This window comes from Loxodonta africana, chromosome 6, assembly GCF_030014295.1.
Source record: "Loxodonta africana isolate mLoxAfr1 chromosome 6, mLoxAfr1.hap2, whole genome shotgun sequence".
NCBI lineage: Eukaryota > Metazoa > Chordata > Mammalia > Proboscidea > Elephantidae > Loxodonta > Loxodonta africana.
This window is the reverse complement of record NC_087347.1, coordinates 27392629-27408219: the sequence shown is the minus strand read 5'-3', so window position 1 is coordinate 27408219 and position 15591 is coordinate 27392629. Positions and strand designations below refer to the sequence as shown.

The window sequence follows — 15591 nt, the reverse complement described above, 5'->3', positions numbered from 1 at the left end:
CGCGGCCCGACTGTCACAACTGCCACCCCCATGGCTCCCCTGCCCCCCGCCCCCGCCCGGCCCGCTCCCTTCCACCCCCGCCCCCAGCTCTGATTTCTTTTCCCGAGCGAGCTCGGCAGGAGACACAGGCGCTGGCGGCCCCGCGTGCTCCCCGCCTCCGCCGCGCCCTCCACGCCGGGGATGGGCCCCCCCGCAGCCGTTCGCGCCGTCGCCTCCAGGCCGCAGCCGCCGCGGCGCTCGCCTTGATCCCGGGGCCCAGCGAGCGCCGGCTCGGCCCGCCTCGTCCCCTGCCCGCGCCCTCCGGCCCTCGAGCCGCCACCATGCTGCCGCCCGCGCCCTCCCGCCTAGGGCTGCTGCTACTGCTGCTCTTGTGCCCAGCGCACGTCGGCGGACTGTGGTGGTGAGTGCGCACCGGGCTGTCAGGGCCCTCGAGGGCGGAACCCCCGCGCCGCGCCGGGTAGGGGCTCCGCGCAGCGCTGGCTGCTCCCGGCTCTACCTGCGCGCGAGGGCCAGGAGCGAGGCGGGGCGTGGAACCAGGCGCGCGCTGCTCTCCTCCCGGCGTCTGCCAGGGGCGCTTCTGAACTGCCACTTAACCCCAGGCAGGGTGCATTCTATTGTGCCCTCGGTCCTTATGCGCTCAATCCAGGTCAGAGATAACACCGGGAAGAAAAGGGAAGATCTGTAGTCAGAGGTCAGAAGAAAGGAGTGTGTGATGAGGACCCTGGAATTAGAGGAGGGGACTAGATTACAAAGAGAGGAACAAGGTGAGAGGCCATAAGTCAGGAGGGACGAACAAGCTGCCCCCTCCGCAGCCCACCAGCTTCTTTCCGGACTCCTTCGGAGCAGGCGTTGGTGAAGAGAAAGGGAATGCAAAGGGAAACTGAGTCAGGACCCTGGCTTTCTCTACCTTCTCCTCCTCGGACAAGGAAGAGGAGGAAAGGCAGGAAAGAGACCCAGGCTCCCGGCCCTTCCAGACGTGGGGACCATGGACTAAAAATGTGCAGTCCGGGAGGTACCGGACCTGGGAGGCGACTGGTGGAAGGGAGAGAGACTTGGCCAGCCGAGGGATGGGAGCGTCCTCCCAGCGCTGGGCTGCGGACCTGGCCCTAGGCCTCCGCAGCAGACACCTAGGCAGCGAAGGTTGTGGGAGTACTGAGCTTTAGAGGCGGAGGCGGAGAAGGTGGGAGCTGTGCTGGGACCGCTCAGAGACCGGATCCCGAAGATTTTTTTCCCCTTTCTGTGTCTCCTTAGCGGCGAAGACCCGCCCGGAACAGCTCCGAGTTTGGAGAGGAGGGACTAGGACAATAGAGCTGATGAGTCAGCCAATCCTAAGAAGGCAGGGGCCTGTCTATTTGCATATTGCGATGTCATTGGCCGGATTCTACACCCGCCACTCCTTCTCCGCCCCCCGGATTTAGGAGGCGGGTGGGGCAGTCAGACCCCATTCCTCTGAGGATCTAGGGAGCAGGATGCCCACACAGGGAGCTGCTGGCCGCGGTCCCTCTTCTGTGATTGGGGGGAGATGCCCCTCAGGGGACCAGTGAGGGGGCAAATCGAGGACGACCCCAGGTCTTGGCTAGGGCTCATACATCTTTTAATCCTGGTTTGGCACAATGCAGTAGTAACTGAAATCAGACAGACCTGAGCTGTAACCTTTGACAAGACCCTTTCTCCCCACCCCCCAATGTCTTAACTGTAAAATAGAGATGTCTCCCTGCCTAGGAGACTTGCTGGGAGAGTTAGGTGGGATGACCTACAAGTTGATCTGACATTAGGAGGTGCTCAATAAATGTAGTCCCCTCCTCCACACCCCAGGTGCTCCTGGCCAGGACCCCCAGAGATGAAAACAAGAATTAATTAAAATGTGAAACCCAAGGTCCCAAGCAAAACTTTGTCAAGGGCTCTCTAGTCTCTCATTCCCCAAACATACCTCTCCTGTCTTTGCCCTTTCTCCTGGGTCCCTCCCTGATGGTGATTGCCTTTCTTCTCTTTCCATCTGTTCAGATTGTTCCCGTCCCTCCAGTTCAAACACCACTTCCTCCAGGAAGCTGTCTCTCTCCTCCCTCAGGGCTTACTTTCTCTGCTCCCATTGCATCTGGTGCACCAGGCAAAGATGCCAGTTACTGTATCTTACTGATGACCATCATCTCCTCTTGGTTCCCTCTTCCCTGCTTGATCTGAGTGCCTGGAAGTCAGAGTCTTTGTCTTTAGATCCCCGAGGCCCCCCTGGGCAGAGTAGATGCTGGGGGTAGATTTGTGGAGTGTTGCTGAATCAGTTGACTCAACTTTCTGAGGTTTATACCCATGGGGGTTCCTTTGTCCAGGAAGGGCTGCTGGGTGGGAGCCAAGCAGAGGGAGAAGGGCCTGGTCTTGGGAACTGACCCTGAATCTGGGAAGCAGGGAGTGGGGGAGGAGGTGAGGAGGGCAGGTGTGGGAGAACACAGGGGCCTTCATGGCTGCAGCTGCAGGGGGAGCCAGGTGAAGAGTGAGGGGCTGGGTTGATAAGGTGTCCAGCCTCAGAGAGAACCTGCCTCTCCCGCCCACCTGGTCCCCCTCACTCTCTTCTATTTCGGATGCTTCATTCCTTTGGTCCAAGCCCAAACTCCCTTTCAGGACCTGTGACTCTGCTTGCAGTTCTGTCTTCACCCCACCCCACCATTGCCCTCCTGCCACTGCACCTACCCCATCCCCATCCCCATCCTCACTTCAGCTGGAAGCTTTCAGGCCAGGGGTCTGCATACTATTTCCTGATGTCTGGGACCTGCTTGCTGGCCCTTTCTTCTTCTCAGGAATGCTGGACAGGCTGGAGCCCCAGTGGTGGCCAGGAAAACAGCTGGACCCACAGCAGCCTAATGCAGCCCATTCAGATATTCTAGCAGCAGGCTGACTGGGACCTCTGGGTAGCTCAACTGTCCTGGTTAGGATAGGAGGGTCCTGGAGGGGAGTGGTCCAGGCCCTGGAATCAGCTCAGGGACCTGGCTCCAGGTTCCAGAGAAGTGTTCTTCCACCTTCTTTTCCCCTCCCCCTCTTTCCCCAAATGCGTGCTTCCTAAACTCTGCCTCAGGCCTCTCTGTCTGTCTCTCTCCCATCTGTAACCACATCTTTGTGAATTGCAGATTCCAGGACATTGGCCAGGCCCTCTTAAGGTCATTTTGTCCAGCCTACTCCCTCCAGGCCATCTACACTATCCTCTGGCCCTGACAGACCCCCTCTTGAATGGGAAGCAGAGAGGGAGAGGCTATAGCTTCCTGGTCACCAGCTCCCACCCCTTGCACCCTATCCCTTGTCCCCCGGCCTCCCCCAGGAAGTTCTTCTCAGTGTCTGCCCTATCTTTATTTATACCTTCAATCAGTGGTTGTAGAAAATAGCTCACTCTCCCAGAATAGACAAATCAATCTTCCGTCTTCTCTCTTCCTCTTTCCTCTTTCTGTTTTATATTTTCTGTGAAAGAAACTAACCCTCCCCTCATTCTACTAAGAAAAACATAACCCAGTCTCACTCCTCACTCCCTTCCCCATCCCATCTTGCATTTTGCTGCCCCCACCGCCTCACTTATGGAGAAGAAACAGGAACAGAAGCCTAGGATGGCCTCATCTCTGGCCCCACAGGGAGGCAGGGAAAGGACCTGGGCTTCCTCCTGACACCAAGGGTTTCCAGCTGCCACCCCCACCTTTCCAACCCTGTCTTCCTCTGGGGCCCCTGGCACTCCGTGGGCAGTCCTGTTGCTGGCCCCTGCTCAGTTCAGGGTAGGGTGGGGTGGGGTGGGGGTGGGGTGTCCATCCATTCCCCCCTTCAGGCCTCCCTCCTTGGCAGCTTCCCCTCGAGGGAGACAATGAGGCTGTGAGCAGAAAAGGGCAGGGGCAAAGGAGGCTGGCGTAATCCTGCCCAGAGCATGCCCTGAGCCCACCCGAGTTCTGGCTCTGTGTCATTTCCTGGGGGGGAAGTGCAGCCCCCTTCTGCCCCGTTCTCCTCTGAAATCAGGAGTTGGGGGGAGGGCAGCGGGAGGCTTGACCACCAGGGCCCATCGAAGGGATTCCAGAATGTGCACTTTGATGGGGAAATGAAGCTGCAGAAGGGATGAGGTGAGGGCGGGGCGGGCAGCCAGCCGCAGTCAGGCCAGCAGCAGGCGCCGAGCCAGCCCTCCGCCAGCCTGTGCACGAAGGAGAGTGGGAGGTACTAGGGAACGCGAAGCCTGTCCCCTGCCGACCGGGGAGAGCGCCCTCTAGCCGCGCCCTCTTGCCTGCCGGGGGCTGGGCGCGACCTTGGGTGCCTCCCCTGGACTGCCAGAGGGAGGAGCTGAGGGAGAGAAAGGTTGCTGGGAGAGTTCTCCCCTTCTCCACCTGGCCTCTTTGGCTGCTTCCTCCAGCTCTGAGCCCTCGGTTTAACCCAGAGATTAGACCTAGAAGGGCCTTAGAGATCATCTGGTCCAATCTTCTCACTTTATGGTGAGGGCACCAAGGCCCAGGGACAGGAGGTGATTTGTCCAAGGCCACCGCGAATGCTGGAGTCCACCTCCTGTTATGTGGAGTGGGGGGCAGGAGATCAGGAAAGGGGCACAGGTCACTTCCGCCCTCCCATCATCACCTTCAGATGGGGGCTCCTGGGCCCCCACTGTGGGAGAGCAGAAGGCACTTGACATCTTCTCAGGGGTCCAGTGGAGGGTCAGTCTGTCCATTCTTTGCCTCCCACAGCCCTGGCCAATAGGGAGGTGTGTGGTGAAGTCTGTCAGGAAAAGGAAAGTCCCGCCTCTCAAGAGCAATGAGAAGGAGCGAATGTGAGGAGCTAGGAGGGCAGTGCTCAGGACAGGGCAGAGCGAACAAAATTGGATCAGGGTGTGGGGGAGGGGGTGGAATGGGGGTAGCTGGTGGGCGGTGGGGAGGCAGGGGTTAACGAAGCTGGGGCATCACAGCTTTGATGTGGTGGTTGGGGTGGGGGTAGGGGCTGGGGGAGGGGGAGTAGTAATTACCGAGTTAGACAGAGCAGGACAGGACAGGCGGGCGGGCACAGGCCCGGGCCCAGCCGCCTCAGCAGCCGTCAGGCAACATTTTTCTGCCCCTTCTCCACCACCCACCTCCCCCACCCCTGCTCAGCCCCCACCCACAGCCCCAGGGCTCAGGGCTCCCTCTGCTGGCTTCTGGGAGGTGGGGTCAGACTAGGAACCCTGGGGGAGGGGAGATAGGAAAGGGGGCTGGCCATGAGACCCTCCAGAGGGCGCTGGGTGTCAAAATGGTCTGTGGTCCCTTGGCCTCTGTAATCCATCCCAGAGTGCCCGATGGGGAAGGAGAGGGGTCCTAGAGGGTACTCTCGTCCAATGGCAAGCCCTGATGGGGGTGACGCAACACAAGACTCCAGGCTGAGAAAGTAAGAATGCAGAGTTGGAGAAAACGGTGTTCTCAAGAATCCTTACTCTTTGTCCGGCATTGTGCAGGCCCGAGAGATGAATAAGAGTGTGAATGGGAAGACAAAACACACAGGTGGAAGCGCACTCTCTGGACAGGCTCTTTGGACATGTAACCTGGGAAGTAGGCAGGTATAACTGTTTTCACTTTACAGTAAGGAAACTGAGGCTCAGAAAGGTTAAGTCTCATCATTCAACAAATACTGAGTGCCAGTTTCATGTGCTAGGGACTTGTTCAACATCATAACCCACAGCCGTCGAATCAGTTCCAACTCATAGTGACCCTAAGGGATTCCAAAGCTGTAATCTTTTACGGAAGCAAACTGCACATCTTTCTCCCACAGAGTGGCTGGTGGGTTTGAACCACCTACCTTTCAGTGAGCAGCCAAGCACTTTACACTGGATCACCACGGCTCCCACTCAACATCACACAACAAGTAAATAGCAGAGCCTGGATTGAAACCCATGTCTGTTGGATTTCAAAAGCTCTGAATGATATGATTCCTCCTGGGATTTCTGCCTTTAATGAGCTTTCATCTAACTGGAGAGATAAAACAAGAAAACAGGAAAAAACCATTAAGCTACTGGCAGGATAACAAGCACTCACTGAAAGAGTGACACCTGGAGTGATGCGGTGGCAGGCAAGGTCAGTGAGGCTGGGACCCAGGTGAGATTCCTTAGGGCACAGGAGCTCTGAAGTGAAGTGCACTTTGACAGAAGCTGGGTAAGAGTTTGATGACTTGGGGTGTAGAAAGGTCCCTGGGTAGTGCGAGTGGTTTGTGCTCAACTACTAACCTAAAGGCTGGCAATTCAAACATACCCAGTGGCACCACAGGAGAAAGACCTGGCAATCTGCTTCTGTAAAGATTTCAGCCAGGAGAATCCTATGGAGCAGTTCTACTCTGTAACACATGGGGTTGCCATTAGTCGGCACCCACTTGATGGCAATGGATTTACAGGTGTGGAGGGGAGCGACTCCGAGTCCAGAAGTTCAGCAGTGTGATCTGGGATGGGTGCAGAGTTGGCCAACTGAGCTAGGAGCAAGAGCTGTGTGGAGGATGGTGTGTGAGGCCACCTGAAGCCTTCTGATACCTGATGTCCTTTCTCTCTAGCCACATTGGGCTTTTTAAATACATACCTAACTTTTCTTGCAATGGGAATCCCTCCACTGAGTGGTCTGGGTCAGTCACCTCCTTTTTCATATAGCTCATCTGTAAAACAGGGGTGAGGCAGGCAGGGGTTGGACTCAATGATCCCTGGCATTCTCTTTGGCTATCTGAATCCAGAGATGGAAAGGCAGGTTAGGCCAGAACCTTGGGGCCCCCAAGGCTTAGGTCCACAGATGTTGCCCAGCAGGAACTGGCTGGATCCTGATGCCACCCCACTCTGCTACTGATCCCCCAACATTTCTGTCAACCATGGTCCCTGGGTGAGAGATCTTGACACAGGCCAAGACAGTTAGAATAGCCAACCCTAGGCTTGTCCCTTCTTGTTTGCATGTAAATTTCTTTTCGGACTAGCCTCATTTTTTTTCTCTGCCCAGGAATGGCTGTTTGATTAGAATCCTAGATTTTGCTCATGTATTCCCTACCGCTACTCAGCTCTCTCCCCAAAATATGTGTATTCCCCCAAAGGGGCATGAACTCAGCTCAGTCCTGACCCAGAGGCTCAGAAAGCAGAGTCCATTCCCTAAGAAAGCAGAAGGGAAAGAAGGGTAAGGAGAGAGGGGGAGATAGGGGAGTTATTCTTGGTGTGGAGTCAAATGTTGGCATTAGAGAGGATGTGAGGGCCTCTCACGCTAACCCTTCATTTTTCTGAAACTCGGAGAAGGGAACTGACTTGCCCAGAGTGCCTTAGCTCACTCAGAGCTGATGGAAGTGTCAGAAGCTTCTGGCTTGGTGTCCTGCCCAATGCCCCACTGCCCCTCCCCTTCTGGAGTTTTCTTTCCTATGACTTTAGGATGGGAGTGAGGACAGGAGGGCAGGGAGCAAGCTGGTCCCTTGAGATTCTGGCTGCTACTACTACCCATCCCTCCTCCTGACCAGCTGGTAAACAACCCTAGTTCCCAGGCAGTGAGTGGCCAGCGAGGAGGGGTGGGAGCCAGATGCTAACCAAGAACTGGCTCTAGGGCAGCTCCCCCCGCCACCAACCCCTTGAAGGGCCAGCCCCACCTCCTCTCCTCTCTTTGTCTCCCTGGCCCTGCTCTTCAGACCCCTATCTCTAGCCCCTGGGAAGCAGACAAGGTCAAGAGGTTTTTGCTTTTCTCTCTCGGAGCTCCTGCCCCCTCCTTCCTTCCTATGGGAGGAAGGGGGAGAATAGAGAGATGGGGCAGAGTAACCTTGAGAAGATAAGGCCAGTTAACCTTGGGAAAGTAGAGAGTTAGCAGGGGTGGGGGTGGAGGGTGGGAGATGGCTTAGAGGGGACTGAGGAAGGTTGAGGCATGGGGAGTAAGAGGGGTGGAGTTTGCAAAGTCTCAGACTTCCAGGTGGGGTCCTTGCCAGCTAGACAGGGTAGAAGAAAGCTGGACAGTGGCAGAGAGGTCTCCTTCCTTACTTCTGAATCCCAGTGGGGGAAAAGAAAATGTTCAAGGAAAAAGATCAGGAGTCAATCATGAAATAACATGGGGACAGAAGCCTGGGCCCAAGTAAGGACCTTATCCTTAGAGGGCTCATTCATTCATCCATTCATTCACGCATTCAAAAACATGTATTAAATGGTGTTCACTGTACTACTATGTCAATCATTCATAAGAAATCTTCCAGGAGAGACAAAGGAAAATAAGATGGTCCCAACACTCAATGAGTTCATAGTCGTATCTACTGCCACTGTACAACCGTGCTGGGAGCTGCTGAAAATCTTTTTGTAATGAGGTGGGAGGGTGGATGGGGGGGGCGATGAAAGACAGAGATATCTATCTAATCTATGTGTGTCTATCTATCTATCTATACACATATACATAAAAGAAACTAAATCCAAACCTGTTGCTGTCAATTCAATTCTGACTCATAGTGATCCTATAGGACAGAGTAGAACTGTCGCATAGGGTTTCCGAGGCTGTAGTCCTTACAGAAGCAGACTGCCACATCTTTCTCCCACGGAATGGCTAGTGGATTGGAACCACCTACCTTTCAATTAGCAGCCGAGTGCTTAACCACTGTGCCACCAGAGGCTCCTTCAGATATATACATACACATATATGTAAAACCCTTTGCCATCGAGTTGATTCTGGCTATAGTGACCCTATAGGACAGAGTAGAACTGCCCCACAAGGCTTCCAAGGAGTTGCTGGTGGATTTGACTGCCGACCCTTTGGTTAGCAGCCATAGCTCACTGCAGTTCTTAACCACTGCGCCACCAGGAAACCCTGATGGCGCAGTGGTTAAGAGCTACAGCTGCTAACCAAAAGGTTGGCAACTCGAATCCACCAGGTGTTCACTGAAATCTATATGGGGCAGTTCCACTCTGTCCTGTGGGGTCGCTATGAGTCAGAGTCGATTCAACAGCAATGGTTTTGTTTGTGTAGAGAGAGAGAGAGAGAAAGAGATCAACTATCAACCCTTGTATGTCTTTGGGCCATTGGAAACAGCTTGGACTGCCCTACCCGTGGCCCATTCTCCACTCTTCCATCCATCACTTTTCTAGGGTTGGGAATGGGTTGGGGCTTCCCAGGCTAAGATGGAGATCCAGGGCTGAGGAGGCTTCTAAGCACAGTGGAAGGAAGCTCTCTGTAGAGGAGAGAAGCTTTCTTCTTGGACTGCTTGGGCAGGGTTGATGACAGTGACCTGATAGGGAGTGTCAGTGTTAGGAGACCTTACGGGACTTAGCTTACACATCTTCCTGAGCCACTTCTTCAAGAGTCTCAGGCCTCACTTTTGAGAAGGTCTACTTAAGACCAAAATTCCTATTGCTGCTATTTAAGGCCATTTCATCTCACTGTTGTGGAGCTAGAACATGTGTGGACAGCCTGTACCTGTGCAGCAAATGGGGACAGTGGGATGGATATGGACTAAGGCAAAATGGAAAGTAGCCCACCTTGACCTTTGGCATCCATTCAACGCCATTTCCTCTATATTTTCTGTCTCTTATTTTCACCTCACCCAACTCAGAGTCTTCTCCTCCCCTCTGCAGGAGCATTTTTGGGTGGTCTCAAATTACCCTTGGCTCCTTTGCCCACTCATTTCTAGAAGATAGGGATCTCAGGAAAGTGCTCAGATAAGGGCAATCTGATTACAGCGGTTGCACCCAGGCGTGAATACCTAGTAGGCTTAAACTTCAGGGCTCTGGTATATGGAAACCAAACGGCAGTTGTCTCCTCGAGGTGGAATGAAAGCCAGGAGTGAAGTGATTTCTGCAAGTGTGTGATCTTCTCATGAGGTCCTTGCCCACCAGGCCAAACAGTATTAAACCACCGCCCCCCCCCATCAGTAATGTCACCCCAGTGAGCAGGGCTTGGTTTGCTGCATGCTGCTCTGGAGAGGCCACAGGTCCTAGAGCAGGAGAAGGATCAGTGTCACCTACTTCACAACAATGCTTCAGAAACTTAGTCCCCAGCTTCTTCCTCTTGCTGACCAGTTCAGGAAAATAGATTATCAGGGTGGGAGGACCTACCTTAGAGATCAAAGCCCAACCTTCTCATTTTGTGGAAGGAGAGACTTGGGCTAGAGAGAGGGTATGACTTTTTTCAGAGGCTCCATTCCCCACTCATTCTAGCATTCCATGGCTGTCTTTAGGTTTCACTCTAGGTTCTTCCTCCCTTTCTTTACCTCTTTTACCCCCTTAGCTGTGGAAGCCAGTTCTGAGTCTGGGGATCTGGCCAAAAGCAACTAAGGGTAACTTCCCATAGCTCCAAGAAGCTGTGAGGCTTTTCATATCCTTGGAGTTGCCTCTGCCTTTTTGAGCATCAGGGCTATTTAGCTGATACATGCCCACCTTGTGGTTCCCTAGGACCAGAGCCTCCTCCGATACTGCCTACTTTTCTTTGGTGTCTCTTTATGACACATGCTTTCTTTTCTTTGACAGCCTTCTTGATCTTCCTTCTGCTGATTTCTTCCTTGTCTCTTTTGGGCCAGGCCTGTTGAATTTTAAGCTTGTTCTACCTAGTACCAGCTGCCTTCACCTAGAGTCAAATTCGTATAAGGATTTTTAATGAAGGTATGCACAGACTCAGGGCCCAGAAAGATAAGACTGAATCCTTGCTCTACAGCAATTTGCAGTCTAGAATCTAGATAAGGTGGGACACAGACATAGACTGGTAATAGCCAGATAGAAAAATCTCAGCCTAAGTTGGGAAGGGGGCATGTCACAGCTCTTAGCTGTTTTTGCTCCCTCTCTGCCCCCCAGGAGAAACATCTCGGGGCTATGGCTGGGAGACCTCTTAGGCCCGCCTCCCATGCCAGTGGCAGTGGAAAGGTGGGAGCCTGACCCCCTTCCTCCAGTTACACCCTGACTCGCCGTTCTCTGCCCTCCCAGGGCCGTAGGCAGCCCGTTGGTCATGGACCCTACCAGCATCTGCCGGAAGGCTCGGCGACTGGCGGGGCGGCAGGCCGAGTTGTGCCAAGCGGAGCCGGAAGTGGTAGCCGAACTGGCCCGAGGCGCCAGGCTCGGGGTGCGAGAGTGTCAATTCCAGTTCCGCTTCCGCCGCTGGAACTGCTCCAGCCACAGCAAGGCCTTCGGGCGCATCCTGCAGCAGGGTCAGTGTGGGAAGTGGTCTCTGAGGGGGCTGCATTCTCCCAGCTGGGGTCCGAGGACAGGGTGGTTTGGGATACCCTGGCCTACCCGGGCCTCTGCACCCTCCTCTGACCCTGTCTCTCTGGCCCCTCCTGACCCCGCGCCATCCCGCCCCACCCCGCCCGCCACAGAACCCTACCACCCAGTCCTGGCCCTGCCTGCTGACAGCCCCTTTGTACCTGCAGATATCCGGGAAACGGCCTTTGTGTTTGCCATCACCGCGGCTGGCGCCAGTCACGCGGTCACGCAGGCCTGCTCCATGGGTGAGCTGCTGCAGTGTGGCTGCCAGGCACCCCTAGGACGCCCCCCGCCTCGGCCTCCCGGCCTGCCTGGCACCCCCAGGCCCCCAGGCCCCGCGGGCTCCCCCGACAGCAGCGCCGCCTGGGAGTGGGGAGGCTGCGGCGACGACGTGGACTTCGGAGATGAGAAGTCGAGGCTCTTTATGGACGCGCAGTACAAGCGGGGACACGGAGACATCCGTGCGCTGGTGCAACTGCACAACAACGAGGCTGGACGGCTGGTGAGGACGGGGAGGAATGTGTGGCAGAGTACATGTGCAGGGGGGCAATGTGTGGGTGAGTGGGTGTGGGAGAGTGGGGGTGTATAGGAGTGGGTTTGTAGCAGTGTGTGAGGAAGTGGTGGTATCTGACTGTGGGTGTGTATTTGGGAGCATGTTGATAAGCATGGGTAGTGAGCATGCGCCAAGGGTGACACTGGGAAGACTGGCTGGCGCATGGGTGGGCATTGGCGAAGAGGAATGAGGTGGCCCTTGCATAAGAGGAAGTTACCTAGGAGGCCTGAAGCTGTGCTACAGTGGGCAGAGTGAGGAGGGGACACAGGGCCTTTAGGGACCCAGGACTCTGAGGTGGGACAGGTAGGCAGGACTTGGGCAGTAGGGCTCTGGATGCCAATGAAGGGACAGAGAAAGGGGGCAAAAGCCTGGGAGGAGCAGCAGGCTAGAAGTGGGGGCAAAGAAGCAGGGTGTGAAAGTAGGGAGAGGAGAAGTGAGCAGGGCTTAGAACAGGTCTGGAACAGGTGTGAGGGGGGAAAGGCCCAGGAAAGGAGTGGAGGACAAACAGCAGACCCTGGTAGAGGTAGGAAGGGGTCAGCTGGAGCCAGGGAAGCAGTGATGAATCTGGGCATTTGCCAACTGGCTGCCCAGCAGCCCCAGACCACGCTTCATCAGTCCAAACCCTGGCAGCCTCTCTCACCCCCTGCAATGAGGACAGTCCCCAAGAACTCTTGTTTCAGAGTGAGAAGCCCACCTGGGTCAGATGATTGCAAGGTGGAGGGCCTGGAGTAGGAGAGGTACACACAAGTCTGTAGCTCATGTTGGCCTCTGGAGACAGCTTCCTTCTGGAGACCATCTCTCTGGGTCCTATGACCCCATAAATCTCTAATGGGGGCTCTTAGCTTCACACGCAAATAAGAAAACAAGAAGCAGGACTCCTGAGTTCTCTTCTCTGTAGTGCATTTGTAGTGAGCCCTCCTGCACTCTGTGCCTCAGTTCTAGGGTGCTCTAGGGACATCCCCACACACATATTCAGTGTTCTCTAGGACTTGGGCCTGAGGCCTTGGGCAAGTGGAGAGAAGGGTCCCCGAGAGGAATGTCCCGACAGGCCCACATACCTGTTGGAAAGAGTTGGGGAGGGATGGGGGAGACAGACGCCCAGACGGCCAGTTCTTGGAGCAGGAATGAGGGGACGGGGGCTTGCAGAAGGGCTGGGTCTCAACAATTTCCCCCTCCTCTGCCTCCTCCAGAGAGAATCTCACCCTTTCCCTCCATTTTGCTTTCTTCCCCACCACCTGGCTTTGGATCCTGAAACCTCGGCGCCACGTTCTGTCCCTGCAACTCCCTCTCCCCCCCTTTATTCCTCCATCCTTATCATTCTTCCTCCTTCTCTCTGGGCTTTCCTTTCCTTGATCTCCTCCTCCCCACCGTGTTCTCTCTCTCTCTTTTTTTTTTTGTTCTGTCCCCTCTTAATTCTCTTCCATCCATCCCCCCCCCCATCTTCTGCTCCTCTCTGGGCCTTTCGCCGCCCCGCGCCCTCCCATCTGTCCCCAACGACCCCCTCTTCTGCTCCCCGTAGGCGGTGCGGAGCCACACGCGCACTGAGTGCAAGTGCCACGGCCTGTCTGGCTCATGCATGCTGCGCACCTGCTGGCGGAAGCTACCCCCGTTCCGCGAGGTGGGCGCATGGCTGCTTGAGCGCTTCCACGGCGCCTCGCGCGTCATGGGCACCAACGACGGTAAGGCCCTGCTGCCCGCCGTGCGCACGCTCAAGCCGCCCGGCCGCGCCGACCTTCTCTACGCCGCCGACTCGCCCGACTTCTGCGCTCCCAACCGGCGCACCGGATCGCCAGGCACGCGTGGCCGCGCCTGCAACAGCAGTGCCCCGGACCTCAGCGGCTGCGATCTGCTGTGCTGCGGCCGCGGGCACCGCCAGGAGAGCGTGCAGCTGGAGGAGAACTGCCTGTGCCGCTTCCACTGGTGCTGCGTTGTGCAGTGCCACCGCTGCCGCGTGAGCAAAGAGCTCAGCCTCTGCCTCTGACCCGCCGCGGAGCTCTCCAGACCGCGCGCGGACACCGCCTCTTGGCGCCTGAGAGATCGCTGGGCTCCAACAGGGGGCGTTACCCGCACTCTGCCTCTCCCTGCGATAGTCCATCTTCCAGGCCTCTGGAGACTGAGACCCGGCATTTGTGATGCACACTGCCCACGAAGGCTCAGGGCACTAGAGGAGCCCTGAGAGCCGCTCTGGGGGTTCCTTGGGGAGACCCTACGGGCCCTCTCTTTCCTTGACCCCCAAGTGTAAACCAGAGAGCCAACCCCTAGGATTCTGGATGTGAGGCTCCTCAGAACTGTTGACATGAAATGGGTGGGTGAGGTTAGTATCAATAAAGATATTTAAGTCAATACGACTGGATCCAGAGTTTGGGTGGAGGGCTGGGTCTCCTGCGGGCTCTGGAAGAGCTGTGTGAGGGAAGGTGGTTTTGATAGCACTGGCATCTCAGGGGTCACCATCCTGGGTTCCCATATTTCCCCCCACCAGGTTGGGCTCTCCTGAATACCATTTCTCTCTTCCTTGGCACTCTTCTGGTTCACCCTTCTCACACTTGTAGGACTTAGATCTGTGAGCTGGGGAAGAACTAGCAATCCTTTAAAGGATAGAGAAAAGGCCTGGGGAAAGGGGACCAAAAGCCTCTGTCTCAGGCCAGGCTTCACCTTCATTTCTAGGAGATTGTGACACTTTTATCTGCCCTTCTGTTTCTGTGTCCCCTGGGGAATCCGAGGACAGACTTAATAAAATAATAGACTTTATTTTCTAGAGAAGTTCTTGGTTTATAGAAAAATTGCATAGAATGTACAATGAGTTCCAAGATACCTACACCACACTTTCCCTAGTATTAACACCTAGCATTAGTGTGGTAGGTTTGTACAATTAAGGGACCAATATTGATCCATTATTATTAACAACAGCCCAAAGTTTAGCACAGGGTTCACTCTTCGTGTTGTGCAGTTCTGTGGGTTTGGACAGATGCGTAAAATCGCATATTCACCATGACAGTAACATACAGGATAATTTCAATGTTCCAGAAATCCCCGTGCTCCACTTAGTCATCGCTTCTCCCTGTCTCTCTCCCTTGCACCCCTGGCAACCGCTGGGTTTTTTACTGTCTCTATCGATTTGTCCAGGGCAGATTTGGGGACCACCCAAGCCCAACGGGTTAAAGCAAAGCCCTTTATAAACTGTAGAATCTGATGAAAATATGTTATTATCAGCACTAGACTTTGCTACAGTTAAAAATAACTTCACTCCTGTTAACAATGCAGACTGCCCCTAGCTGGCGGAATGGCCATGGGAACACAGGGTGGAGAGGAGGAGTGTGCTGCCTCATTAGGGGGAGAGCAACTAGGAGTACATAGCAAGGTGTGTATAAGGTTTTGTGTGAGGGACTGACTTTATTTGTAAATGTTCACTTAAAGCATAATTTTTAAAAAATGCAGACCGCCCAGAAGAGTATTTCTAATCATACCTGGGAAGCAAGGCTGTCCTAAGGCTTCTCCTGGCACCCACTCCGTTGCCTTCTCTTTGCTTCTTCTCAGGAAGCTGATGATGACGGTGAGGGGATAGAGAGGCAGAGTTCAGGGTTCTGGGCTCCCCAGGGCTGAAACCTCACGTCTCCATCTTCCTCTGGAGATAAGGGGAAGGGCTTAGCCCAATGACTGGGATTCAGAACCCCTAGTTTTCTTTCCTGCAATAAGGAGTGACTCCCCGCTTGAGGTATGTAGGGCAAAGTGTGAGCTTTAGATCCAGGCACTCTCAGCTTGAAGCTGCTGCTTAGAAGTTCACAACGTGCGAAGTTAGCCTCAGTTTCCTTACCTATACAGTGGGTACATCACTTCGTTTTAGTTGCTGCATAACAAACAACCCCAAAGTAGTTAAAAATAGTAGTGATTAGTTTTC

General features: G+C 54.9%; 1 protein-coding gene across 1 annotated transcript; it reads left to right on the top strand.

Moving 5' to 3' along the window:
• Window positions 1–304: 304 nt before the first annotated feature.
• On the top strand, window positions 305–14696 carry WNT6 (Wnt family member 6). The gene is made up of 4 exons (XM_064286663.1): window positions 305–400; window positions 10868–11088; window positions 11311–11645; window positions 13216–14696. Exons 1-4 carry the CDS (start codon window positions 321–323, stop codon window positions 13675–13677), a joined length of 1098 nt encoding a protein of 365 aa, XP_064142733.1. The 5' UTR covers window positions 305–320; the 3' UTR covers window positions 13678–14696.
• Window positions 14697–15591: the final 895 nt, after the last annotated feature.

Coding starts and splice junctions, on each gene's coding strand:
- WNT6 (XM_064286663.1), top strand. CDS start 321: ATGCTGCCGCCCGCGCCCTCCCGCCTAGGGCTGCTGCTACTGCTGCTC. Junction 11,089..11,310: donor CGGGCGCATCCTGCAGCAGG/GTCAGTGTGGGA, acceptor TTGTACCTGCAG/ATATCCGGGAAACGGCCTTT. Junction 11,646..13,215: donor ACAACGAGGCTGGACGGCTG/GTGAGGACGGGG, acceptor TGCTCCCCGTAG/GCGGTGCGGAGCCACACGCG.